This window comes from Acanthaster planci, linkage group LG01, assembly GCF_054643075.1.
Source record: "Acanthaster planci isolate LZ-2023a linkage group LG01, COTS_SCS, whole genome shotgun sequence".
Taxonomy (NCBI): domain Eukaryota; kingdom Metazoa; phylum Echinodermata; class Asteroidea; order Valvatida; family Acanthasteridae; genus Acanthaster; species Acanthaster planci.
In genome coordinates, this window is record NC_141777.1 from 1,701,653 (window position 1) to 1,729,501 (window position 27,849).

Consider the following 27,849-nt stretch of genomic DNA (forward strand, 5'->3'; position numbering starts at 1 on the left):
TCAGCGAGAATAGAAACAAAGAGAGCTTGGGTCACTGAAGTACCAGGAAATGCAATTTTTCTTGAGTGCTTGAAAAGACACTTTTGGGTTTCCAATTTCCTTGTTTTGAGTTACTTTTTTGCTATTTTTAAAGACATTTGAAGCTTTTCCTATCATGTGTTCATGCTAGTTTCCCTATCCTGAGTAGAACTGTGACGTAACTCAAAAAAAATTTCTTAACACACGGAGGAAAGGTGAATAAAAGGGTCCAAGAAAAACTTATCGCCATTTATTGAACTGAATAAGAATTCTTGACGCTATATTTTAGATTCTGTGCTAGTTTCAGGGAAACGTCTGCTAAATAAAACATCATTTGCGAAAGACCTGGGCTGTTGTACTGAGAAATTACGTAGTCTGATGTATAACCAGAGTTGTGATTCATTTGACAAAGTCTTCACTCCTTGTATGAAGAAATTCTAGCTTACTGCCAAGGGTGTGATCAAAACTGGGTCCAGTTGAAGATGAATATGTTTGTCCCCGCTCCAAAGCCAAATTAACGTCATCATCAGTAGACTGTGTCCATCCACAATAGCCTTGCTCGAAGTTGCAATTGAAGCTAAGATCGGTATCTTTCGTAAATAAAACAAACGTCAGTACCATTACTGTTATTTATGAAATAACTTTTCTTTTATGCTTGCAGCAACCGATAGCTCTTCTATTTCGGAATGGTTTGTTATGAGTGATCCACAAAAATGCAAAAAAAAAATTCCTAATGCCCTATGAATCCAGTGGTCACCATATAACTTTAAGTTGTGTCCAATACAGGTGACTGTGTACCATAATTTCTGTCATTTTCACGAATACCTGATATAGTATGAAGAACATTATGATTGGTTCCAAGACAGTCAATTGGTTGTTTTTAAATACAACAAAAACAGAGCTAAGAAGTTGCCCAAGAAACCAAGGCCCATCTGAATCAGAACAAACTGTTTTCTCTTTGTTTACTCGGTTTAATATTTAAATGTTATGGCAGGGATCTGCCCGGGCCAAACCTAACTTTGTTAGGACCAGGCTAACAGCTGTCAGAGTGTAGCTGATCTCCCCGATCCTTCCCGGATGAGAGACTACTCAGAGCAACCTCAAGGCAAGGGAGCAGATCCATTTTGGTGGAAATATATATTTGGTGGAAATGCTCCATTACACTTTTAATTATCATAAAATGCTCTCACTTTCTACAATCCTACAATTTTTACTGTAGTCTGTCATGCATGCTGGAATCCTACCATGCTTACCATACTACACCTTCAAAAATCATTTGAATCCGTGGCATTTCTTTTCATCTAAGCGATCTTTTAAAAAGATTAAAATTTAATTTACCTCTAGTACAAGGCCCCGGAGATATTGCAACATCGTCGATTGCAATATCGCTTTGATCAGCACTCCCTGCAACAGCCTCCAATGCTACCATGAAATCAGATGTTTGGTTGGTGGCATCTACCAAAGCCTCTATCCATACTCGCTGGCCAGTTTGTTGCCCAGTTACGGAGAAGGCTGGAGTTTGAGTACCTAAATTGGTACTCTGACCAGCAGGAATCACATACGCATGCAGGGATGCTGCAAAGAAGTCATGTTTTTCACGAGTAACTATCAAAGCTCTCTTGTGCCATCAGTGCCGGCACAAGAATACATTTTTATATATAAATGAAAAGTGCATTTTTCCACATTTATTTTTAGATCTCAGTAACATGAATTTGAAAGTCTCAACAGACTAGCTTGAAAATACATGTTTGTATATCGTTAAAACAATCTTTAAAATAAAAATCATCAAATAACTTGGAAAAATATCTTCACTAGTTGAACTGTATACTTGAAAGCACTGCTGGGATTTTCTTGTAATCCGCTTGCAGTGTCTGTTTTCACTAGAGAAAGTACACAGGAAGGGTGATTTCCAAAACTTTTCATAGACAAAGCAGTCAAAAAGGCAATACGGTAGTATTTTGAAATGGCACTTTTACAAGGTGTTTGCTGAAGAATGGGGTCTAGGATCCGTCACAAAAAACAAACATCACAGGGGACAGTAACTGATTTTCTGCTGATACTAAGTAAGCATGAATTTGTTTTTAAAACAAGTCCTGAATAGTTTCTTGAGCCATCGACTTCCTTACCTATGTCACGACCATACATGTTGTACCAGAAACTGAAACACCAGGAATCTTGTGTGAGGGAACCAGAAATATTCGGACTGAGAAGTACAGCCTTGTCGTTAACTGATGGTCCGTTGCCCTCCGCATAATAGAACAATCCGGTTGCATCTAAAGAGAAAACAACTCTCGAAAAGAAGTACATGCACGTAATTTCAATGTCTGATAATAAAGTTCACTAAATCAAATATCATGAATGGTTGAGACATGAAATAAGAAACATACAGAGAATTTGTCTGTTCCATTCAGATGATGTAGTTGTCACAAACTGCTACTTTTATAGTAGGCCCATACGTGATTTGTGTGTTCTCAGGTGGATTTAAGGTGAACATCTGAAATCCAGAGTTTGAATCCTAAAGTCATGGAAATGTAACTTTAGGGACTTTTATAAAACTCTGACAAGTGTCGGACCCTGTATAATTTGGGAAAATTACTGTTTTTAGGTCCGACAGAAAAAAATGGGTTTTTTTTTAGGTTTGGACTTTCCCACGGCAGCTTGAAGCACACTTCCTTCCGGCGGCAAAGTCTTGCCCGGATACAAGCCGTAGGATGTCCGGGTGTCGGGTTCTCTCCCGGAAACCGCGATCACGCTGGTCAACGTGGCCCAAGGAGGGGACCAGATTGGTCAACTCTGAGGTGTCCACGTCTCCCCTTGGAATGTCGTCCACCATGGCACTTTTTAATTGGCTAGTTCCAAATTACCTCATTTGTCTTAATTTTTGGGCCAATCGCAAGAGCTACTAGCACCTGTGCGAACGCGTGATTCGGTAGGACTATTTAACCCCCCTCTCGTGGCTGTGTCTTCAGAGCGTACTAAGACCTAGGTGCGAGTTCTATCCGAAAGTGCCCCCTGCACTTTTTTTTTTTTGCCGTCCAGTTAGGAAGGAGAGCCGACTCCACAAAAGCGACTTTCTGTCACGTTCCTAACGTTCTCGCATCATTTTGCCGCGTGCTCTGTCGATAAAGAGTACGAAGTCCCCAGGTCACGCTTCGGAGAGCCGACCCGGTTCTCCACCCGGCCCGCTTCTCACCCCCTTTTCCTGTATGGGAATGCCCTTGGGAACGCCACGTCACCTACCCGGACTCGCGGAGACTCGCCCCGGCACTGCGGACATTGGCCACCCAAGCAAGATCAAGTCCTGGAAAGAAGAACCAGCTAAGCCCTTCCCTTTGTTTGACATTGTATAATTTATTATACCTTGTAAACCACACATGACTGTATTTGATATTTTTTTTGTTCCTTGTGTACATACTCCAGTGAGTTTCGCCGTATAGTTTTCCCACCCGAAATCTTTCAGACTCTTTCCCAAGTTTGCGAGCAATTGTTACAGATCTCTTTGTTCACTTTTTTTCCTCTCAGTTGAGACTCTTTTTTCGGAGCCGTTTCTTTTGTGTGTGCTGGTTCAAATTTGCCCGTTCTTCTTATCTCTTTTCACTGGAGTATTACGCATTGAAAGTTGACATGAATTCTGTAACCCTTTTGCTTGATATCCTTGTATATGAATCACATAAGGTGTGCAAATAACAATACTTGTGCCCAGAATGAGGACCAACTGAACTCCTGCTATCTGCGTGATTTTTTTTCCTTGTGAGCAAATTTCCGACTTTTTATCGAACCGGCATAGGCCCTCAGACAATACTTGAGGTAAACCTGTGACACAAGTAACAACATGGAGGAAGGAAAAAGTGTCACAGTGAGGCACATGACACCAAGTTTTTAAACTTGTGATTATACAGCGTTTCCACATAAAAAGTATACTACGATAAACATTACTGTAATGGCAAAACTTCTTTATATAATGGGACAGAAAAATATAATTCTAGAAAGGACAGAATGTCCTCTTTGCAATGGTATTATAGCTTGTGACGTTATTGACACGGATGAGTAACGCCTGTATAATTCCTACTTGTCTTCGTTTGTACTTTACGTCAGTCGTACACTTGTTCCAGAGATCTTCCCTGCGTGTACATGTACTTCCTTACCCCCAAGAGGTGTTTCATGCAACGAGACCAACCTACTTGGGCATTAGATTAAAACAGAAACTCAAAATCCTTCCTTTTTATCGACAAATTTCACTATAATTGCGGCACGCAAGGAACCACTACATATATTTCAATGTTTCCTTGATTTAAAAGAACTCTCTATTTTTCCTGTCAAAATTAAATACACCATGCCTGTAAAACACGGTAGGAATAAATTTTCAGTCAGTTTTAAAATTTCTAAATGAGTCCCAAACCACATCACTTATTAATAGCTCACCTCCAATAGTGTGGTCAAATCTTGGTCCCGTGTGACCTGTACGAGTTCTTTCACGTTCCAGCGCCCAGTTATAGTCATCATCAGTGGACTGTGTCCAACCACAGGGACCGTCATCGAAACTGCAGTTGAAGGACGTGCTTTGCGCTATACAAGGAATTAAAGCTATCCTAAATTAAGACATGTCTTCAGTAAGTGGTATGATCTATCTATCATGATAGTTACGTGTTAGCCCTTTCATCTCTTGATTAAATATCCCATCAATTTTTAGTGGAAACACTACAATGACTACTTTGTGTTACTTTATTTAGCTAAGCTGCCATGGCATGCCCCGTACCAACTAAAGAATGAAAGTGGATAATTAGGATTCATTGTGGATTAGGCTTAAAGAGCTCCAAGAATTCATTAATAGAGTCGGAAATGAAATACCCTCCAAAATGGATTCCACTCACTTGGGCAGTCAGTCAACCAAAGTTCAACGTCATCAATTGCCATGTCGCTCGTAGCAAAGCCGATAGTTGCCAACTCCACAGCCACTGTGAAATTTGATGTTTGGTTAGAAACGTCGACTTGAGCGCGTAGCCATGCATGCTGGCCGGTCTGTTGACCCGAAATGCTAAACAAGGGTTGTTTGGATGAAACATTGTGGCCATCATCGGTTGGATACGCATAGACAGACAGGGATCCTGAACAGAAAGAAAGTACATCAGCTAAAAGAACATTGACAAAATGAGAAACTATAACACATCACATTTTCTTGAAATCTGTTTCACTGAATTCTCAATCAATCCGTAAAACAGTGTGCCTGATGTTACATTTATAAATGTTATTTTGTTAGACGAAATCAACCTCCTCCTCCATGTCGTATTATTGTGTGGTTCATCCTAACATGGAGGTAACATGGGTTGATGTGCTGCAATAAAACCAAGAACATCTGTCAATATTAACAACCAATAATTTCTATCACCATTCAGAGAAATATAGTCATATTTTCCCGTTCCCATCGTGCGGATTCAGAATTACCATATTGCAAGATCCTATAGGATAATTCATCACCCAACATGCCCCACATCAGCTTGAAAAAAATATCTTTCACAAACGGAGGAAGTGACCGTAGCCACGCTTTCGGGGGGGATTCCCAAGGGGGAGCTGTGCAATGTCGATCTAGCCACGAAGGAAGGAATATTCATGTTTTTAAGCCTAATGTTAGTCCCAGTTATTAGTGCTTAGAATTGTCTGGAGCTTGACCTACTAGTTGGACATGATAGAGAATATCTGACAAATGCCTGATAACACATTTCAACTCAAAAACAAACCCCAAAAGGGTTAAACAATCATACAGCTAGTAAATAAACAGTGGCACACAAGCAAAATATTCACCAGTTCACGTCTCAGTAGACCTACATTCCATTTCTAATTACATGATTTACCCGGCTACAATATTTTGACGGGCACACGCTCAGTATTCGTTTTTTTGACTTGGAAATTCCAATAGGGTTTGTCAGTCTACCTCTAGCTCTCTGACCAGGCCCCGCCTCCACAACAGGGGCCTCCCTGCTAGGGCCCCATTGATTAATAATGGAGATCAATAAGGGCGTTGTGTGGATACCAAACCCCTTTGGTTAGGGAAAAGGACCATGGGGACCTGCGACGGTCACGTGACTACCGCTCTCAAGCATGCTCACTGGAAAGTGGCGCGGCGCCATTATCATAATGTGCACTCATTTTCCATCGGGCTGGGAGCATAAAGGGAGTTTGTTTGGCGAATGAAATTATAGGACTGTGTAAAAGTAAAACATGACACAGCTGAGAAAATCCCATTGAGTTAGGCCCCCAAGCTAGGCCTATATCAAAAAAGCTGGAAGAACGCCCTCTCTGGTCAGCTAGTCGTCACTCATCATTTTGCAAATTAACATTAATCATTTTCCGTAACACAGAAATGAATGTCCCAGTTTAAATAGAAAGGAATTCAGCCCATCCAAATATTAACTCTCGAATAATGTAGTTGCATGTTGCTTGTCCCTAACTAACCGATTGTTTGTTTCCGGCGTTCGAGCGGCCGACCCACGAACAACAAGGACAACTCCAGAACGTAAGCAACCATGAGCTAATGTGAAGAGAACAGATGAGTTTTCAGTCCCCCCCTAAATTTGTCAAAGGAACTGATGTTGCAGATGTTCTTATTCCTCCGTGATGTACCGTAGCTCGAAAGAAATACAATAATATTCATGACGTCAGATGACGTAACTCACCTGTGCCTTTTCCAAACATGTTGTACCAGAACATAAAGCAGTACACCTGGTCCATAATGTAAGCCACTTCTGGACTCAGTAAAACTGCGTCCGGACCATTGTTTCTGTCGGAAGCCTCTCGGTATAAGTAGGTTCCTGAAGTGTCTGCAATTTAAAGCAATATATGCAAAGGTTAAATCTGCTCCTCTCCACCTTGCAAGGGGGACTCCATGAAAGTACTGCACAATAAAACCAAGCCTGGCGTTCAAGCTACCTATCTTCAGACAAAAACAAAGACGATAACTTCAAATTTCATATGATGCAAGATACGGGACGGAGAGCACCCTCCCCCTTTTGTGTTGGTCATTGTTTGATCAGAATTCTTTACAGACATGGGGTTTTAGGTAACAGTATTCTAAGGTGTAGGATTGAACATGTATAGAGGGCACCCTCCGTCTCATATCTTGCTGGGTATATCCAATTTCGCTTGCTTCCAGTTGGCATTTGGAAAAGTAGGAGTGAATTACCAAGTAGTCTTCGCGCCCCGATATGAGATTTCTCTTCTTTTGTTCTCTTTGGTCTTGAAAACCAAGCTTTACTGAAAAGTAAGATCTTCTTTTGTTCGAGGCAATTCTACAAATTCAATCTCATTGCATCCCCCAGCAGAGGCCTAAACTTGAAAACGATGACGCAATGAACTCTAGTTGCTGCGCCGGGATATCAATTTGAAACTGCGACGCGCAAGTAGCAGGGCGATGGGAGCCAAAGAACTGACTGACCGCGGAGAAATAGTAAGTCGGACAAAAAATTGCACGTGGCCCTTTTAATCATCCATAAAGTGACATCTTCAGATCTTGAGACGGTGGTGGAGGCAAAATGTTTCAAAGTGCAGACTGCTTCAAATCACTTGAAAAGTCTCAAAAGAGCCACACGTCTTGGTACAGAACTGCGTGTGTTGTGTTTTTGCATATATGCATAAAAATTTGCGACAGATCGTTACTTTCTACAATGAAAGCAAGATTTCACAGAATTAAGGTTATTGACCTGAAATTACTAACAGTTCGGTTTTTAACTTTAGGAATGAACGAAAGTTCAGCACATTTCCACTTGACAGGGACTTTGCCAAGTTCAAATAGTCCTTTGGAATACAAGGGAAACATACATTGGGTATTTTGTGGATTATTTATATGCAATGAACTGTTCACGTGTAGCTACGTGTCGCCAGAAGCTATGACCTAAAAAAATAAGAACACCGAAAAAACACAAAAGGGGGCGAGCACAGCCATAGCTTACTAACTTACCACCGATCGTATGATCGTATCTTGGACCTGTATTGTCAGTCGGTGTTCCCCTAGAGTCTAGCACCAAGTCGTAGCTATCAATAGTTGATTGTGTCCAACCACATAAATTGCTGCCCTCAAAGGTGCAATTGAATTCTGTTGGAATGAAGTTCCAAAAAATAAGATCAGCATAAGATTACGAAAGAGACAAAATCACGAGTAAGCATCAAATCGAGCGATAGTCGATCAGTATGGCTCACGTTCCGTGGGGGGGGGGAAGTTTCCACAAGCCAGCCTCTCGCAAGGGGCAAGAGGGCTAAAGAATTCTCACGGGGGTAATTGCCCCATACTGCTTCCTATTCCCTGCGGATAGTTTCTCGATGGCACAAAGTGTGCCTGAAGCATTTGGGCTTTCCCGGCCCCAATTAAAACAAATACACAGAGATGGTGAGATCAAGAAAATTTGTTAAAAGAGAGACGTAGAGAGGGGGTGGGGATATCTGGGTTTAAAATGAGATAATGCCAGTTCGTGCTGACCTCACATACTGAAAAGTTTCAAAATTGTTCAAGAAACGACCGTTACCTCTTATTTGATCATTGGGGCAGAGTGAATATTTGGTGAACGTCAATCCGATTTTCTATTTCCCGCTCGGGAAAAATGCTCAAAAATTATTTTGACATCTTTTTTCAATCTAATCATTTCCTAAAGTGCCCATCCCGAGTTTGCTTCGGTTTAGGCAGTGTTTTTCAATATGTGACATAATTCTGTGTTTTTAAGAAGTCATCAGTTCTGCTCTAAAGTTTCGGTTTGGGGCCAAATTTACCACCTTCATACGTGGGTCCATTTCATTTTGCCCATTAACTGACCCCTTTTGAGACCGTCCCCCGAACGAGATCGACGCCCATTAATGTACAACAGTTCGTCTTAAAGCTATCTACACACCGTCCTTTCCATACTTAAAACATGCCAGAATATTTATGATGACTTTCACTGTACTGGCCGAATATAAGTCGCAGACTTAATTTTCAGAGCCTTGAACAGGCAGTGAACAGAAAGAATGTCACTGTTTTCACGAAAAGACGGGAATACCAAAAATACCATTGTTTTTGATCTTGATTTCTTTCATTTTTTTTACTTCACCATTTTGACATTCTTCCACGGGCAAAATATTACTAATGTCAAAAAATTCTCAAAATATGCAGGGCCTGACATTTTGATCCTAGCAGAATCTTTCTCAAAGGTAAAAAAATTCTGGCATTATTGATGCTAGGGGCAGACATCTGCATTTTGCGTTAATAAAGGGATTCAAACATGCCTGCCCCTACGAATACGTTCAAAACAGAGAGGTTTTTATTATTGTGTAGCTGTATGGTATAACACGCAGTGGCGTAGCTAGGATTTTACTGGTGAGGGGCACAAAGGGGCACCGGCATCTTATGGGGGCACCAGCTTTGAGGGGTGTGGTTTTGGGGGGCAAGTTTTTGTTAGCCTTGTTCAGTATCCACCCCCCCCCCACGTGGATACACCAGTGATAAAACGTACTGCCCGGTAATAAGGCAACCCGGTCAACTGAGATTTTCGTTTTCACGAAGAGATACACATCTTGGTATACATGAATGGCTGTGAGCGTGTAAGCATGCGCGCACCCTCCCTAGAAGTATGGAATAAAACATGGAACAGAAGGGACAGTTGGAATGTAGGAAAAAGAAACTCACTTTTTTAAAAAATTAATTTTGGCTAAGTAACCATTGTATTCATTCTAATTATTGGGTTCATGCAATGGTTAACTTCTGAAAGAATCCTTTGAAGGTTTCCTTAGTTTTTGCAGTTTTAGAATAGGGGAGACATCTCTTGCTATTATCTCAAAACGCGATCTTCACAATCCACATGAACGTGTCTCTTCGAGAAAATATAGAAACACTAAAATGCAAAACATTTTGGTTTCAACTCAGTTAAGACACACATGTCATTCTTTTTAATGAGCATGTTCTGTCAAGTACACTATATTCAGTGGTACCGAATGTTCACCACTATCGCACTGTAGTTACATAACGCCCCAATCTCCTCACTCATCCCATTTTTTACAATCTTGCAATTGTGAAATGTCTTACCTTGTCCCGTGGCAACTGCCGTTAAGACAAAAGCCAGGAAAATCCAGCCCAGAGAATACATTCTCCACGTTTTGCTGGAACTGGATAAGAGAAAAGTGAGCAATAAGTGAGATTACTATGGTTCTGAACTGACTGTACTAAGGGGGCTTGTTACCACTGACAAGGTAGTAACCAACCGATAATGTATCCCCAACCAATTTATTTTATTTTGGATGTTTCTGATGAGCTCTCTTTCATTATAATTTTTATTGGTTTTTGATGTCTAACTGGATGCTATTTGCCCAATGTTTTTCATTTTCCATTATTCTTGTATTTGCATATTCTGACTTTCTCAGTTTTTTTTAGATAAACGATTATATTCCTATTCGTGCCTGATCTTTAACGGGAGAGGGGGAGTGTTTATTGTCTTTTTAGAGGGGGGTATCACGAGCTACTCTTCATTTTGTTTAAGCTTTTTCGTGAGTTATTCTTAGCTGTTATAAAGTTTACTGTATCCCAGGAACAGAATGTGCGACAGGGGCCGAAAATACACAAATTTAATCCATATTAAGATGCCTCTCAATCCGTGGGCATATAAGCCCAAGGACCATTTTTGCAGACTAGTTTTGGCCGGCCCCTACTTATGAGTAATGAGCTAATGGGACAACGAATGAAACACTGTATCACCAGAAATTAAAGATCAGTCCAGTCTACAGCAATGGCAGCAAGGTCATTCAACGTCCATTTCTTAAACTTTCACTCCCTCTGTGATTGCCGTGGTGTATTGATATCCCGCTGCGGTGAATGTGTTGGCATGTCTGAAGTCTTATTTAGCCTGTCATTTATGTGTCGTTCGGATGAGATGTTGCGAGATCTTTGAATTTCTTTTTCAACAAAATAAAATCTTGGTTTTCACAAAGTTAGGTTTCCAGTAAAAGTAAATCATGTGTGAGTCGAGAATATCCAACTTCAGATTTTGGTGCCTTTTATGTTATATGTTTATAGAAGAAAACAATATCAATGAGACAAAATATGGTAAGCACCTATAGTAGGCTACAATTTGGGAGACATCGTTTCTATAGTAAAAGAATCCATGCACAAACATTGATTGACTCCCTATATGCACAAATTAATGAGTGTAATGATACAGATAAAAATTAGCGACACCTCCCTTTGATGAATCCTTAATTGTGCCAAATGCCAGTTTTTAACTACAACCCTCCAATGTGCCTCAAAGTCCACAAGGATGTCCTAAGAAATTTTGTTTGCACTCGATTTCATCGTGCCTTGCTATTCTTAAAATTGTGTACGGCAAACAGTACCTCTAAAATGAAAGTTTGTTGCAATCCAGCTCAGTGTGGTACGTCATAATCGTCAGCACTGGATGACACAGATGGCTCCAGTGGAAGTTTCAAGCCTGTGGAAAGGGCATCTTATAGAACAAAATACACATTCCCTTAGATTTTACAGGTCTCGTTAGCAGTACTGAAGGATCCTGGCTCGCTTCCGTCTGAAAAGATTCTAAGTCACGCTGTAGCGAAAACGCCCAACATGGCGTTACGTCATATTCTATAGCTGATTATCAATAACACAATTGGGCTTTGCTCCTGACCTCAAGCAATTCTTTTCAGGTAATAGCAGTGCCCTGCATTTCCGCGTCAGTGGTCCAAGATGCACGACAGCAAGTCGGACCACCAGTTAAGCTTTCCTTTGTGTCCAGGAATCTGGGATTCACTTTATAAGCAAGCATGAATGGCAGGTGGTCACCGAAACAGTCATTTGCATGCACGTCTCCTTGCTCAACCATATAGTCCAGCCCATTCCTGTATCATATTGCCACGAATAAACCCCGTCTATCCCGAATACATATAAGAAAATCTTTCACTGAACTACCAAAATCATCCTGAGGCAGGTGATTTATTCAAAAGATAGCATTTGCTGCGATTCAGCTTAAAAATCATTGGTAATTTGTGGCCATATATACAGCTAAAGCTGATCCTGGTAATCGGTGAAAGATCGTTACTAGAAAACGAGAAGGGCCCCCACCGAGTGTCGATGGGGTATGGTCTGAGAAAAATTTCAATTATTTTTTTAAATACTTATTTCACGTTTGTTCGTATTAAATTCTAATGAAAAAGGCATAGTTGTGAATAGTTCTAGATGATTCTAAAGTTATTCATTTATTTTTGACAAAATCGCTGCAATCTGGTTAGATTCTACACTAAATTGAAATCATTCAGCTGAACTCAGTCTGAGTCAGCTTTCAATTCGTGTTTGGTTCTCTTTTTGTGGTTTTAATCTTATTCTTTACAACAGCGAATCGTTGCTGCTAATTTCTGCCGATACCATCAAGAATTTTTATTCGGGATAGATATTCGTGGTACTATTATTCAGGAATGCAAGAACCCAATAACCGAAAGTCCAACGCATATATCGTGTCACGATTTTGGTCCCGGTGGTCCCTGACACATGGTCTATGTAACAGACGATAGCTTCCTGCCAGTTCGCACGGATCGCACGTTGGAGAAAAACGGGCGGCAAAACTCAGACGGGTTGAGTTGGTGCGCATGATTTCAATTATATCTTTTGGGTGTACCCACATAAACAAACTGTCCGCCGAGCTCATTGATAAAAGTTATTCACCCAAATTATTCTTTATTAGAGAGCTGTGAGAGCCATGAAATTGGGGGATTGAGGAGGTATTTGACTAAACCTCTGGCCTGGAATTAGGGCTTCTCATTCTGATCGATTTCGGAGCCAACCAGTTTAGGAAATTGGCTATCCTTCCTTAGGGGGGCTTGAATGAGAATTTTTCAAAGAAGTCATTGGTCAACCCGCCAAAAAATTGAAAGGAAAATAACAGACATGTTAATCATCTTTGGGTATGGGGATTAATCACTGTCTACACAGGGTAAAATGGGGCTCGATTTACTCAGTGTCTGTGGGTATGTCCGTCCGTTGTTTGAAATGGCGCCACCTTTTGACTGTGCTCTGCTGGTCCTCTTCGCAATGGTCGGGTCCCCTACTTCGTTAACATATTTCTAATGGTAAACTAGCATAGTATCAAGTGTCGCGATGTGACCCGCGAAAGAGACACTGTGCGAGCGCTACTGTACTGGAAACAGACTCATGTGTTCATTTCGCGAGAAAAATGGCCCAAGAGTTTTCTGTTGTTACCTCAAGCTATGTCAATTTACAAATCACAAGCACTCTTAACAATTTCCCATCGGAGAAGCGATTTCAAAAGGATGTAACTATCGGGGCACTGAAGGTGAGTTAAAATTGACTATAGGCCCTACCGGAATTCCGCGGAAAACCCCGTCTGACAGTAAACAAAACACCTTGCTGGAAAACGTACCAGAAAACACCAGAATTTCAGTAAACTTGGGAGAAATAGGCCTACCTGGACAGTAAAATCTACCGGAAAATACAGAAAACACCAGGAAAAACTGCCACCCACCAAAGAATCAACACCAAAAACAACTATATGTCCAGAAAACGAAAGAGTTCGATGTAGGCTTAGGCCTACATGTACATGTACTCATATAAGCCTAGCTACGGACAACCGTGGAGACCTCCATGGGGCAACAGAGTGTGATGCCCTGTGCACAAACAATAGTAGGGCGTATGAGAATTTTCTTTGCTAAATTTCACTTTATAGGACATGTTATAACTTTCTGACATCTGTTATAACATTTTAAGGGAAACTTAGTGTTGTCCGTAAATGGAAGTTGGAACCCTTTCCCTGGAAAACACTCCAAATAACCAGAAAACATCAGGATAATACCAAAGCTATAAAACTAGTAGGCCCTAGGCCTATAGAATTGGCGCTTGGCCTATATGGATCCGTAAGACAAACTGACTATTCCTGATTAAAGTATAGCAGCCCTACATGGATGCCTAGCTCCAGAGCGGTGTGTGGGTTCATCGTCGCCGATGAACCCCATAGTTCTGACTGGGCGCTACAATGTTGGATACTACTTACCACTAAATACCAGTGATAACTGATTGATCGTACGTCCCCAGCATTTGAGTAGCCTACCCACAAAACAGTGAATGTACAAAACATCACATGCTGCAGATCTGGTATTTTCCCTTTTTTACTGTCATTTTCCCTATTTTTCCTCTGTTTGCCGGCATTATTTCTGTGTTTTCTGGTATTTTGTGGTGTTTTATTTTTTTGGTGTTTTCCTGTGTGTAGTATTACCGTTATGTCATTGACGGCACAGCATGGCGGTAGCACTAGCCTGACTAGCAATCATGTCAGTTCAACATGGTCAAGTTGCATCAAAGGTGTAAATACATTCTTTTTTCTTTAACCAGGTACCCAGTGTTCTCCACGGCCAAAAATTTTGGCAGGGCAGCAGACAAAATTACGAGCGCAAAGCCCTTACGGTGTGGGGTCGGGGGTCTGCTTAAGGGCCCCGGACAATTTTGGATTCTAGATGCTCTGTGGTGTATTCTGGTGCAATTTCCAGTCCACTTTCGTCTTTAATTTGGCCCCAAATCTGATTGCATTTACAACATGAAATATCGGTCATGATATTCTTCAAGAGGAATTTCTTCATCGAAAGATTTGATGACAAAATTATTTTAATTTCTGGAGCATTTTTAGCAGAACCTCATGTTAGTGACTCGAGACATGCTTGAGATGAGCAGAGCATGCGGTTTTCTCAATGATCAGATGACTGTGAAAAGGTAGCGCAAAAACAAGCCTCAAAATGCGCCCTTGAATAAAAAAGGATAAAGGAAATATGTTCAGGCAAAGATAACTTTACAATTTCCAGCTCAGGTCATAAAAATGAAGCAACCCCTCCATCAGAGCAGAGCGTTGAGGCCGCTCAGGCATAGCACGGTCCTTCCACTGGTGCTCGCGCACACTCCGCAAAGCAATGTTGAGCCGCGGTTATCAGTCACATACACTGCATGTACATGTACACGCCTGCGCAATAACATGTACGTGTACATGTACAAAACATATGCGATGGTTTTTCGGGACACGAGGTTGACCATGCATAACGGTAGGCAGCCAGCAATCACCATTGTCAGTATACCATAAGCGTCTGCGGTAAACTCTAACACAATCCACAAACTGCAGTAAACGTCTTTTTTATTAAAATCTTGAGAAAGTAGACATTTGGGGAAAAATACACTACTCAAAAATAGTGGGGAAGCACAAATTTTAGCAGGGCGGCAAAATTTTAGCGGGGCGGCCCAAAATTTTGGCAGGGTGGTCCTCCCTGCTGAAACAGCCTGTGGAGAACACTGGGTACCTGTTTTTTGTAACACTATCGGGCATCCTGCGAGTGATGGTGAGATTTTGCAAGATACTTGGACCAGACTCTTTCAAGTGATATTGTATTGTACAGAAAGCACTTGACCAGTTCCCCAATCATGCTCTCAGCTGACTTTGTCCATGAATGTCTAATGATCTTGTGGCTTGTTCCTTTGTCTGGCATGTAACCCCAGAGCAAGTTGGAGCTGGTGACTGGCTCAGCGTCCTCAGCCATGGAACTCCAACTCTTCAACAAAGAGGGTCAGCTAGTGGTGGTTATGAACGACAATGACAAAATGTTAGGTTTCTATCCCGTGGAAGACGGCATGAGGATCCATGTAAGTAGTTAAAATTACTGGACAATTACAAGTTCACTTGTAAAATCCAACCGAGCCCCCCCTCCCCCCTCCCCCCGAAAAAGAAATCCAGTCAAAATCTCCTCTGAATTCTTTCCATTACAACTTAACCCAGCCTGACACAAATCTGACCCATTTTGTCCATGTATCCCTCTTTGCATGAAGGTGAGAATTGGATAATCCTTGGTTCTGTCAGGCCAGATTAAATGAACACACAAAAAAGAAATGTAAACCTAGGCTCACCTAAACAAAGCCTTTAGCATTTAGCAGCAAACAGGCCAATTCTATCCTTCCTAACCTTGCTAAGCTCAGCCTAGTCAAACCCAACGTAGCCGAAAACCACTGCTACAGATGGGAATAAAGAAGTAACAAAATCTTGAGAACTAAATGCCTTCAAAGCACAACAGTGTACATGTACACTTATGTTACTTAACTTTCACCATTTCCATGTTAGGTGCAAGACAGCGATCCAAACAGGTTACGAGGGGAATTTGAAGATCTCTCCAAAGTTGAAAAGTATGAGATCACAGATGAAGATTACGCCAAAAGAACTGGTTAGTGCAATGGGCGAGAAAAACAGGAGCATTGACTTGATTGAGTAACTTCCGTGAGTGGGAACATAAAATTTACCATTGTATTAATGATTGCTTTTGTTTAGGTGAGATCGAAATCTTCTTGTGGGATCTTCTTTACATCTGTCCTTGTGCAGTGGTGTGGCATGTGTCCTTGCTGAAAGGAATTCGAGCCTTTTTTACACTGGTTGTGTCTCTGTTCAGAAGTTGTTGTGCATTGGCATTCATAGTTGGGTCCATTTCAAATCCATCACAAGTCTCGCACAAGCCATCTAGTTGCACGTCACATCGTGAGCTGTTCAGATGAATGAAGAGAAGCATTCCTTTATCATTGTTCACCTTGCTTTTTGTGACTTTTCTTTAACCTTAACCTACCCCTACCACACAGAATTAAACAGTAGTAAAGTGTTCAATTCTGTGGGGATAGGTCTGGTATTCCCAGACAGCTGGCTTTTGCATTGGGTTTGGCATACCTCAGAAAAACAAAGCCCAACAGCCTCTGTGCACAAAGTCCCATATTGGTGTTTAAGTTTGTGTGATCGGGGAAGGTTAGGTCCAGTAACCCTTGGGCTGATAGGGTTAATGGAGGGACTTGTTGAGGGGTTTGCAGCTAAGAACTTCTGACTGAATTGCCTGAATACTAAAATTCTGGCATTGAGGAGACAGTTGACATTTTCAACATCAGCTCCGTCTGGAAAGAGGCGAACATACTTTTTATCAACATCAAATTCATTGTTAGTCCAGGTTTTTCATTCAGTCATAAAAATAGTTTTTGTATGGGGTGATTCACATACAGTGGGCCACCAAGAGGTTGCTTCAGCCATTTTTTCAAGTTGGTGGTGGTAAAAGCATGGCTGTTTTGTTACAATTTGCATTTCAGCAATTAGCATAGACATATACATGTATGTCAGTAAACAACTTGGGGGAATTTTTATAGATTCGGACATTCCATACCAAAGAGAGAAGAAAGAATTAGGTAAATCTGCTCTCTTGAATCAAGAATCTTCTTCCCGGACCCCCCAAAATTGGGTATACTCTAAGCTCTGGCGGTCAGCTAACTAATAGCATTTGTCAACCATTTCCCACAATGCTGTATAAAAAATGACCATTCTGTGGCAACCTCACGGTTGTGCCTCACTTGAATTGAAAAGATTTCATGGTTATTCATTTGCATGACTTGTACTTGTGTGATGATTATGCATGGACCTGCCTCTTAGATTCCGTTCTGGCCTTCAAGAAGAAGCACAAAATTGGCCAGTTCAAGGAAGTCGACCCTGAGGAGGCTTCCAGGCATGCAGCCCTTAAGGAGGCCAAGGAAGCAGAGGAAGAGAGGATAGCGGGAGCAATCGAAGTTGGGGCCAGGTGTGAGGTCAACATGCCCAGTGCCCCACCCGTCAAGAGAGGGACAGTCATGTTTGTTGGTGAGTTAATGATAATAATATGATGTATCTGTGTAGTTCATTCCAGTGCCTGCCGGTCTCTCGTTGCACTTGACAGCATATCCCTGCTCACTGGACCCAAAGACAAATCCCATAAGCCATCTCACCTCCCTGGGTGTATTCAACCATTCATGCAACCATTTCAGATGTTACCAGGTTAATCAATCACAAATGACCTCCACCCTCACAGGTGTACATTTATAGTATCCCTGGGTGGAGAGAGGTAATTGAAGATAAAGTGCGTAAAGATAAAGGTAACAGGTGCGTTGATTTCAAACAGTTTCTAATGTTCATGCGGCACATGCACAAGTTGTGCCCCAACAGAAATCAGGTGCAGATGCTCAACGTGGCCTACATCAAGCACTTATGAACACGTTTGCGGACATCCTTGCTACTTAAATTGAATAGCTTCATGTTCATGATTTAGCTAATGAGCAGTGTCACCCTGTAATGGTTACTATTCATTAAGCAAATGGCAAATCAGAGAAATTGGCAATAAGTGAGCGGCAAGATTGAGCGACGGCCTTTCGTCAAGCACTGGTCCATTTTCCCCGGTAACCTGTGCACTAATTGAACCGTGGTTGACAAGTGCACATGTAATTATCACTCAAGCTTGACTCAAACTCAAACTTTGATGTCAGTAATGACCTATCACAGTGGATTTATGTCAGTGTAGGTTGTGAAATTGTCAAATACAAAATGGATGCAGGACAGGCAAAATCCGAGACAAAACTCAATATACATTATCCCATTGGGTTTCCAAAGAGGCTTGACTAACTTGCAAACAGCGTCAGGTCAGATGCTGTTAATCATGAGTTTGCATTGAGTGAGGCATGCAGAAACTCAAATTCATATAGAAGCATTAAAAAGAAACTCATGGTTAGCTACTAACAAAAAAATTACAGAATAAATTGTATTTGTCTGAAAATTGATGAGGTCTTGTTCAAAAAGGACTATTGTTTAGTGTGAAAATCTCAACATTTTCCCCTTGGTTTGCAGTGTTGGGTAATTTGCTGGTATTGTCACATAAAATAAATTCCAATTTTATTTCGTGTTTGTCTTCAACATTGCATAAATGTGAGAATGAAGTGTTTTTGTTGGATGCAGGGAAAACAGATTTCAAGCCAGGGTTCTGGATTGGTGTTAAGTATGATGAACCACTAGGGAAGAATGATGGAAGGTCAGTTGATTCACTGAGTACATGTACATCTATGGTGTATTCAAATGTAAAAGATTCTGTATTCAAATGTAAATGATTTTACATTCCAATGTAAAAGAATTTATCTTCAAATGTAAAAGTGAGGAGGTTGTAAATGTACCATTTCAAATGGTTAACATGGCTTTGATGAAATCTTAAAAACAGAAACTCATTGTGGGGGATTTGTTCTATTTATAGTGATATTATTTCCGCTATAGTGTCCAAGGCAAGAGGTACTTTGAGTGTCGGCCCAAATATGGTGGCTTTGTCAAACCGCAGTTTGTGACAGTGGGGGATTTCCCGGAGGAAGATCTGGACTTGGACGATGATGAGATGTGAACACCGAACACCAACTGAAAGAGGTGAAACTGAAGCACCTTGAAGCCTGCGGAGGTACACAGTAATCTTGTCTTATTTGTGAGCACAACCGCGAGTGGGAGGCAAGCTAAGGCGTACATGTAATAATCAGTTGTTTGGTGCCCCGTCTTCTGTGCACATGGTTTTCTTCCAACACAGAATGCCAAGGGTCTAAACTGCATGACTCCTTTTATTAATTGATGGCATTTTCAAGTGGACCAGTCTCAGATTTTCTGAAATTCAGGAACTTATTCTTTTTCCTGAATCTGTGTGTTCCTGAATGTTTTTTCCAAAAATGCGAAATTAAAACGAATAGAAAGCACATTTATTTCTGTTTATATTTTCACTGCTGCCTCCCCCAAAAAGTTTTAAAAACCCTCATTTTTTTGAACCATTCATTGCCTGCAAAGAAAACAAGAGAATTGTGCACTAGGCAATGCTAAGCGACAATATGCCGAGCAATATCTTCAGCACATTTCTCCTTCAATTAGCACCAAAATTGGCAGCTGAGAATCTTACACTGGGTTAGGCGTTGCAAAATATCTCTAGAGTTAATCTTATGCTCTTTGCACCAGTCATACGTAATTGAGCTCATCCTGGCTGGGTTTGGGATTTGAATCAGCGTTGGGATAAACATGATAAGTTACCAAAGTCTAAAGATTTCAATGTATTCTTTCCACTTGTTTAAACTTTATTTTTAACCTGTCATATGTTTTATGCACTTAACAGAAAAATTATAATTTTCGTCTTATTTAATATCTTTGTCTATGGTATTTGTGCCTGTATGTAAATTTTTATAACTTAAAGTGGAAGGAAACTCAACAGACAATGGTTTACCAGTGGAAAGGAAAACAGAAACGCTAAGTGGATCGTGACGTTGGGGAACTCTCTTGTCGGCAGTGTTGATTTGGTCACATTGAACTGTCACATGTAGGTTGACATCAAGAAATCGAGTCCGTGGGATTTGTACCTGCCACCAAACATGGGATACTTGTACTGGCCCTTGGTTAACCAAGCCATGGCAGCTTTCGTTGACGGCCGTGCAAGTTGTCAGTATCCTTGATTAGTGGACGTTAGTTTGAAGTCATAATCCTAAGTGATGAGTGATCATGGCACAGTGCGTCATGAAGTAACAATAAGAAGAGCTTTCGATCTGAAAAAATGCCACTCCGGCTTGAGTATAGTTTCTATGTTCAACCTCTTTTTCTGTGTGTAAAGAATAAACCTGGTTGCTTTACCTTGGTTTATTTGACAGTTCAAAACGCAAGCAGCCAGATCACTTTGTGTCGAAGTAGAAATTCCCAGTAACTCAACAAATAATAATAATAATAATAATAAAGCATTTATAAGGCGCACTATATCTGCAAAGAATTCAGAGGCGCCGGTCTAGGTGGAAAAATGAAAAACTCAATTGTGCATTCATGGTGAAAAAGCTTGTGAGAAGAAGAAGAGAAATAGTGCAAAATAAAACTGCTTATGGATTTTCGTCTACTGTATACTCGTACAATTTATCTGTTCTTAATGTAATTGCTATCATTAACCCTAACCCTCCTCAATCCTTCACCTGTTGGAGGACTGAGGAGTGTTAGGGTTATAAATTTGACAGAAGAAAATGGCATATCCATACCAGCACACTAATGCCAGTCCCAACAAAACGTCTGTTCGTTGTACATGTACGGAGCGTGGATGCCTAAATTGTGCCAATTTGCTTGGTCAACTCGTCAATGTCACAGGCAAATTTCATCGCCCGTAAGCTTTGAGGCCAGCTCCCTCTCTTTGGCCAGTGCTTCCCGTGTTAGCTTGTGGTCGTGACCCAGAGCCAATCTGTACTCTGTTGAGAGAGGAGCATCGTTGGAAACACATCAAGACACTGTGTCCTGGCGATGGTAATATTAATCACGCAGTACTTGATACAGGGTGTCAGGAGTGTATCAATCACTGATTTGTGGAGGTTTTGGGAGCTAATATCCCACATACAGGTAATAGACTTCCTTGGTTTTACCTCCATGGCTGTTCTCAGGAAATCTTAATACATGTAGTACATGTACATGTTTTAGAGGCCAGAGTATCGTTGGAGTAACGTCCAATCAGCGTACAGCGAGAATGGATATTCTGCTGCAGTTTGTGCTTCAGTTTTTCCAGCTCCACATTTGAAAGTGATCAACTTTGGACAGCTTGGAAATGGACGACTCAGTTTGCACCGTATACGCGCAAAGACTGGTAGCTATATACACGATTACCTAAGTGTCTGAAGTGTTCGTCGATCACTTATAATTGTGTGATTGATGTCACCTTAGACTTGTCACGCCCAAGAACATTGTCGGTGATATCTCTCAACTTCAGTCTTGCGGATGACACTTCCTAAGAAGCACGCGTGCATTTACAAACCAATGTACATGTACCATACATGCCATCCGTATTTTGGGTTTGTCTTGAGCAGAAGCACCCCCTCATCAGTTGAAAAGAGCTATGTTGGTCGAGAGTGTATATTTTGTTGGTAGCGCCTCGACCGTAACGCGTGCATCTTACATTCGTTCATGAACCAGCGAAGTGCAGTTCCGACCAGAGGAAGCTAGTAAAACGGTGCCCTCTGTTGCCAGCTCAGGTCTCATATACCTTAACACGTGCAATTTTTTTTTTTTGTACACCTGTTCTTTACCTCTGACGATGTTATGTATGATGGGCAAGACTTCCTTTCGGATACACAGTCTGATTGGAAAAGGTAGCTCCACTTGTTCCTGACGACTTCGTCTCTGAATCACCTCCAGATGCCCTTTATACTGAGAGATGAACGATGTTGAAATAATTGACGCGTAAACGTGTGAAGTTGAGCCAGACTGGGACTGCCTTCTTGGGAAAGATTTTTGTTGCTAGGTTACTTTGGGTCGTGTTGATTTGACGCCAGTACAACGTTTTGATTCCATCAGTTATTTGTGGTACCGTGACGCAACATGCATGAATCATCAAAACTATAGAACAAAATATGTGAAAGACCTCTTCAATCAAAATGACGCATGTGGGGGGAAAGTTGTTGTTTCAAAAAAATAATATTTCGAGTGAAACAGGCATGAAACAACTGTGTTTTACTGTGTGACCACTCTACAATAATGCAACTGTATTTCTATTGGTGTAAAGAGTTGTTGAATAATAAGTTCTTTTCGTACAAGTTACTATAATTACTGCTTTTAAAGAGACTACGTACCTTCTCCATCGACTGTAACTTGGCTCCAGCTTTCATCTTAGATTTCATCTGCCACTTCATAAGGTTGGTGACCACGGTTGCTGTTGCAACCAAGGAGTCTACTCGATACATACAAAGGTGTCAATACTTTAGTATCATCGTTGGAATAGATGATTTGTTTTCGTTCATCTCTTAATAATTTAGCAAGTGACTGATTAGAAGTTTTCCTCCAGGAGAAACTGTATCATTTTTTTGACAGTTTTCTCCCTTTTTTTTCAATGTTTGTTCTGTTGGGTCACAGGTTTTAAGCATAAGACCTTTTTATAATATTGGAGTTCGGGTGGGGGGGGAAGTCTCTTGCAGAACACATCCCGTTTTCCAGACACGAGACGGTTATGTTGTCTCAACTCGGCTGCATTTTATACGGCTAAACTAATTAGACCACGGCGAAAAAGCTTACGGAACGCAAAACCTTTATTTTAAATAGAACCTAGGGTACAGTTCTTTTTGTCTTGGATCGTTACAAGAGCATTACCTCGTTTAACACCGCCTTCAGCTGCAACACTTGTATCAGTTGACGCTGCTGCTGTAGGGGCCTGAAGGAAACAAGAAAGAGCTTTGCCGCATGGAATTATACGAGCCCGGTATCTCAAAGTTTCCAGATTGATCGGACCAATTATGGCATATTCCAGTAAATGAAAAATATAGTGGTAGTGTCTCACAGAACAATGATAGAGATTTGCACTTTCGCATGGGGAGAACTAGTATTCTTTGATCAAGAATAAGCGCAACATGCATACCTTGTCTTTAAATCCGTGCTGTCTTTCCTTGGATTGTGCTGAGGGAATTTAAGAAAATGCACCTTAGGAAATTAATTATTTACTTGAAACAAGTAGGTGGCTTTTAGAGCTGAGTTGCAGTTATGTAATGGAGAGACCATTCACGCCAATAAGAGGATTACTATAGTGACAATGAAATGCTGTTACTGCGGTTCACTGAATTCAGACTGGGGTCTTGGGGCTTGAAAGGATCGCCACAACATCAACAGTGCTCTGACAGTTTTTACACCTAGGAGTTACCTCCCATAGTGGAATCCTTTCCCTTGTCCTGATGTTCTTGCAATGGAGACGTCTGGTGGTTGGTTTTGGAATCGCTGGTACCTGCAGAGTCTTGGTCAATAATGATACTGGACAAAGATAAAATAGAAATTTAATGTAAAAAATCATGTTTTATTTGGAAATTGGAACGCCTTGCTTAATTGTTCTAAATTGTTTGGAAACCTGCAACTGGCGTGACCTAATCCGCAGTTTGGGGAAACATTTTTTGGAGAAGCCGATGGTGAATACTACAGACTAATAAGAGCAAGTGTGTGGAGTCACTGCATCTTTGAAAATGAAATAATTTAATTCATTCATCATGGCTGCGGATGAACCTTAATTGGTTGTGCGCATGTGCAGTGAGCGGCGGATTCATTGAAGAAGTTACGACACCCCGCTGTACGCAGCTTCGGGGCCTTGCTATTTTGGAGAACTCTGCGTGTGGTGCAGAATGATCACGGACGTTGTTGTATAGTTGACGTGATATTATTAAAGCAAGTTTCACAATGATGCATGTGAATATGGAAAACTTGCATTCGCCTATGTGTAAGAACAGTCACATGCGTATAGTCAGCTTTTTGTTTTCTCCTCGCAAACCCATGTTTATGTTCACGTTAAATGATAGGTCTACAGTTACTGGTTTTGGCGCTGGTAAGAGTTGATTCGGGAACATTCTCTTAATACCTGCACAATATTCAAGGCTTTTATAAGTTTTATTCACTGTCCTGGTTATTTATTATCCTGCTTTGCTTTTATCAGCTGAGATTTTGTTCTTGATAATCATCCCGTTGCATGTTGCTTCCTTACTCTGCACCTCTCGTTTTGAAGCAAGTCAATGTGGACAGTCAGTGGTGTCTGGCGCCAAACCACCCTTTTCGGACAATTTGCAAATATTTCTGCGGATTATATCTACAAACTGTATGTCTATTGTCGTTCTTCTGTTGAAGTTAATACCTTGGGTCGTTATCATCCTCTCTGCCAATAGGCATCAAGCTTTCATCCTTTGCAGCAATAGACTGGTACCGGCCCTTGGCGGAAGATGGAATGGCAGACAAGGGCTTTCCGAACGAGTCCGTCTGCTTCAGTTCGGCTACGAGAGATATCTTGCTCGCGTCATACTTGGTTAATCCTATCAGTTTAGATGAACAAATCTGTAAAATACCTGAAGTTGTAGCATTATGTAACAGAATTGAATTATTGATTTGTTTAAAAATTGTTCTACTTCTTATTATTTTTGCTTGGTTACACCATTTTCAAAAGGATTCACAATATACGGACTTACTCGACTTTTTGGTGGGATTTGGAACCAAAGGGCACTGTGGAGGATGCCCCCGTCACCTCTGTGATAGTCATTGATGGCAGTGATACGGTACTGTATCGCATAAGATACTTGTATTATATATATGCCTACCTTTTCATTACGCCAAAAAGGTCTCCAGCTTCTGGTCAGGAGCTGGCTCCAGAAGTGACATAGGGACTATGTTTTATACATGGATGCCATTATACACTTGAGACAATTATTACACATTGGGAGTAACGTTTAATATTTGAAAGTGCTATTGTGATGAGGCCAGCTTTTATTAGTCTCAGAAAATTCTGAGGGGGAAAGAGCTGTGCATAGTTCACGGCATTTGGGTCCAATTCCCGTGTACAATTAATGGAAAGAGAGCAAACTCTATTTTGAGGTTATTTGATTGCAAGTCTTAGTGATATCAAATATCAGGATTCGGATTTTTAAAGGTAGATTTGGGGTAAACAAAAACAGGAGAGAAAAGGTGACACGAAAATGAAGACTAAAGAACCACTGGTGAGCTCTATCATTACGAAAAACTCTGTGTTAGAATCACAGATCCAAGAGTGACCCGTACACGGAGGAAGGAATCTCTTAACCGAAAGCAAAGGCGAGGCCGTTTGAGTTAAACGCACAATCACCCTTCAAGTTCATTCCAACAACTTGAGGCCACGTCGCCTTAAATTTTCACAGTCACTGAAGACTTTGATTCAAGTAAATAAATTTTCAGTACATGAACTTCGCTCTTTGAATCTTGACAATCCAGGCTGGAAAAACTTTTCGTTTGACGCCCTCTTCTGACAGCGAAAAATACCGCAGTGGGCACAGCATCGCAACATTGACAACCGAATGAAAACGTGCTGTGAAAGAATGCCCGATCCGAATAGTCTGCTTCCGGACTATAACATTCAAAGCGTTTTACGACTTTCAGATAAGAGCAGTGGCGTATCCAGCGAAGGGAAGGGGAAAAACTCCGCCCCCCGGATTTTTTTAAAGCAAATAATACTTCATAAAGTAATCGGAATATTCATTGATCAAACATTAGCCCTAAGAAAACATCACCATGAAATAAAAAGAAGAATTTCGGGACCGCAAGTAAGGCTTTCGATTTTTTTTCTCCCCAGCATCATGTCGAATGAACCCGAAGCCGCATTCTCTTTTGAATCCCCCCCCCCACACACACACACACCAGTGTGTATTTGCCTGCAACTGGGGACCCCCTATTGTTCCTCTTTTGTTTGTACTTCAACTTTTTTAGAAGACCACCCATATGTTTTGTACACAGTTGTCAATCGGGAACCCTCTGTCAATCGGGGACCTTATTGTCCTCCATTGTTCAAGGTCCCCAATTGAATGCAGAAACAAACTCACACACACCAAAAGCTGGATACGCCGCTGGATAAGAGACAAACTTTCTTCCCTCCTGGTCCGAAATTAGGCATGCAAAATCTTTCATTATTATTGAACAAGGGTTTCCAACTGTAGTACATCATGGTGAAGCCGGGGATACGACACAATCTCTTATTTGTTCGTACCTCACTACCGAAAACACATTTGAATTACACAGAGGCAGGAATCTAGTTGGTCCAGCAGTTTCGTTAGCTTTTGGAGATTGTTTCTTTAATGAATAAAAAATTGTTTTTTATTAGTTTGCCGAAGCACAGATCTATACGGCGACATGCTCCCGGACCAGCCTTTGGACTTTTTTTTGGGGGGGGGGCTTAAAAGAAAGTCTTCTGTGGGCAAACTTTTTTTCACAAAAGACGCATTTAGCCTAAAATCACTTTAATTTTTGAAATTTTGATTTTGCCCATTTCAATATTGATATCTGATCCCGACATTTTGTGGAATTATTTTATCAAAATATGCTGAATCAGCCGAATCGCGGTGATCTCTGTCAGTCAAAAATCATCTGAATGGCATTTTTAGTTTTACAAAGGGACAAGGGATTGTTTTACACATGAAGAGCAAATTCACCCCACCGAAGTTTTTTTTTCCCTTTTTTTTTCCCATTTTCACGGAAAAGACTAACTCAGTTTATCACAGACGTAACAGTTTCGCACCTTGTGTGCACAGTTTTCAGCAAAGGACGAATTTTAGGTGAATAAATAATCCAAATAAGGATTAGAAAGCACAATATCCGGCATTTTAATGTATTATTTATAAACAATGCAGGACACGTACGGTCAACAGCCCTACCTGCCTGCTGGAATTGTTCCTGCACTTGGATGAGTTTGGGCTGAGCTTTCTCACGCCTGGTCAGAGTGTTGGTATCTTCCATGCCACTTTCTCTGGATCTCGATGATTTCGAGATACTCGCTCCTTTTGGTTCGAAAGCTTGTTGCGGTGCATTGGAACGAAGCTCCTGTTGTTGTGATGCTCTTGCTGGGGATTCGACGGGTGAGTTGGCATCATCAGTGGACACTATGCCTGTGCAAAGGGATCTTGGGGTCGGTGATTTGGTGATGTCCTCGACTCCAGGGCTTTCTTCGGTGACACCTTTGGCCAAATCCATACCAATCGAGACTAAAAACGGCCGTCTTCAGCAGTAGGATGTCTCTTTCTACCCACACATTTTCATTATAATTTATGAACAATCAATGTGACTTGGCAAACCGGGATCAGGCCTACTATTATTTTGTATACAGGGGGCTGAAGTTGAGATATATGTAAGTCGACTTTGCCCTGCCTGGCACAGTTTTGTGGGCTTGTGTCTGAGAACTATAAATCACGACAGCGCTCACTTTAACAACCTATTTACAAGGTCAGGAACATCATTAAGTGTATCGATAGCTTTCACTTTACCCCAGACATTATTCATATTCTTGTACGTTGTAAAATGTCACCAGGTAGGCCGCGTCGATCGGTTCCAACGCTGTCTTGCCATAGAATAAAAAAAAAACATGTACTGGACATAGACCATTGATCTCCATTTATCACCAGCGATGCGTGCGCACCCAAGGCAAGTACGTCTGCACGCGCTGCCAACATCTTTTAGGGTTGTTTCCCCTGGGTTGCTTCGAATAACGCGCGCTCAACCTCGA

General features: G+C 41.2%; 3 protein-coding genes across 5 annotated transcripts in view; 1 reads left to right on the forward strand and 2 right to left on the reverse strand.

The window, feature by feature from the left end:
- LOC110977639 (uncharacterized) overlaps positions 1-13,019 on the reverse strand; it is a 66,741-nt gene extending 53,722 nt beyond the window's left edge. The window contains exons 1-9 of the mRNA XM_087133548.1: positions 11,362-13,019; positions 10,061-10,140; positions 7,970-8,104; positions 6,690-6,833; positions 4,890-5,123; positions 4,441-4,584; positions 2,145-2,291; positions 1,357-1,593; positions 465-608 (exon numbers count right to left, since the gene is read on the reverse strand). Coding sequence (XP_086989674.1) covers positions 465-608; positions 1,357-1,593; positions 2,145-2,291; positions 4,441-4,584; positions 4,890-5,123; positions 6,690-6,833; positions 7,970-8,104; positions 10,061-10,121 — 1,246 coding nt within the window. The 5' untranslated portion in view covers positions 10,122-10,140; positions 11,362-13,019. The remainder of the gene's footprint in view (positions 1-464; positions 609-1,356; positions 1,594-2,144; positions 2,292-4,440; positions 4,585-4,889; positions 5,124-6,689; positions 6,834-7,969; positions 8,105-10,060; positions 10,141-11,361) is intronic.
- A 76-nt stretch (positions 13,020-13,095) lies between these two features.
- On the forward strand, positions 13,096-20,546 carry tbcb (tubulin folding cofactor B). The gene is made up of 6 exons (XM_022231960.2): positions 13,096-13,310; positions 15,509-15,652; positions 16,125-16,224; positions 17,460-17,663; positions 18,789-18,861; positions 19,098-20,546. Exons 1-6 carry the CDS (start codon positions 13,191-13,193, stop codon positions 19,216-19,218), a joined length of 762 nt encoding a protein of 253 aa, XP_022087652.2. The 5' UTR covers positions 13,096-13,190; the 3' UTR covers positions 19,219-20,546.
- LOC110977661 (uncharacterized) lies at positions 19,897-27,643 on the reverse strand. 3 transcript variants are annotated; one of them, XM_087133554.1, is made up of 8 exons: positions 27,005-27,643; positions 24,469-24,676; positions 23,497-23,603; positions 23,218-23,255; positions 22,953-23,013; positions 22,439-22,536; positions 21,896-22,016; positions 19,897-21,067 (listed from the first exon to the last, which is right to left on the reverse strand). In XM_087133554.1, exons 1-8 carry the CDS (start codon positions 27,318-27,320, stop codon positions 20,964-20,966), a joined length of 1,053 nt encoding a protein of 350 aa, XP_086989680.1. In that variant the 5' UTR covers positions 27,321-27,643; the 3' UTR covers positions 19,897-20,963. The 3 variants fall into 3 exon arrangements, with proteins under 3 accessions (XP_086989680.1, XP_086989684.1, XP_022087651.2); XM_087133558.1 differs by having other exon boundaries at positions 24,469-24,604; positions 27,005-27,642; XM_022231959.2 differs by having other exon boundaries at positions 24,469-24,643; positions 27,005-27,641.
- Between the last annotated feature and the right edge of the window lie 206 nt (positions 27,644-27,849).

Coding starts and splice junctions, on each gene's coding strand:
- tbcb (XM_022231960.2), top strand. CDS start 13,191: ATGGCCCAAGAGTTTTCTGTTGTTACCTCAAGCTATGTCAATTTACAA. Junction 13,311..15,508: donor TAACTATCGGGGCACTGAAG/GTGAGTTAAAAT, acceptor ATGTAACCCCAG/AGCAAGTTGGAGCTGGTGAC. Junction 18,862..19,097: donor CTAGGGAAGAATGATGGAAG/GTCAGTTGATTC, acceptor TTTCCGCTATAG/TGTCCAAGGCAAGAGGTACT.
- LOC110977661 (XM_087133554.1), bottom strand. CDS start 27,320: ATGGATTTGGCCAAAGGTGTCACCGAAGAAAGCCCTGGAGTCGAGGAC. Junction 23,014..23,217: donor AGCACGGATTTAAAGACAAG/GTATGCATGTTG, acceptor TGTTTCCTTCAG/GCCCCTACAGCAGCAGCGTC. Junction 21,068..21,895: donor CATACATAACATCGTCAGAG/GTAAAGAACAGG, acceptor CTCTCTCAACAG/AGTACAGATTGGCTCTGGGT.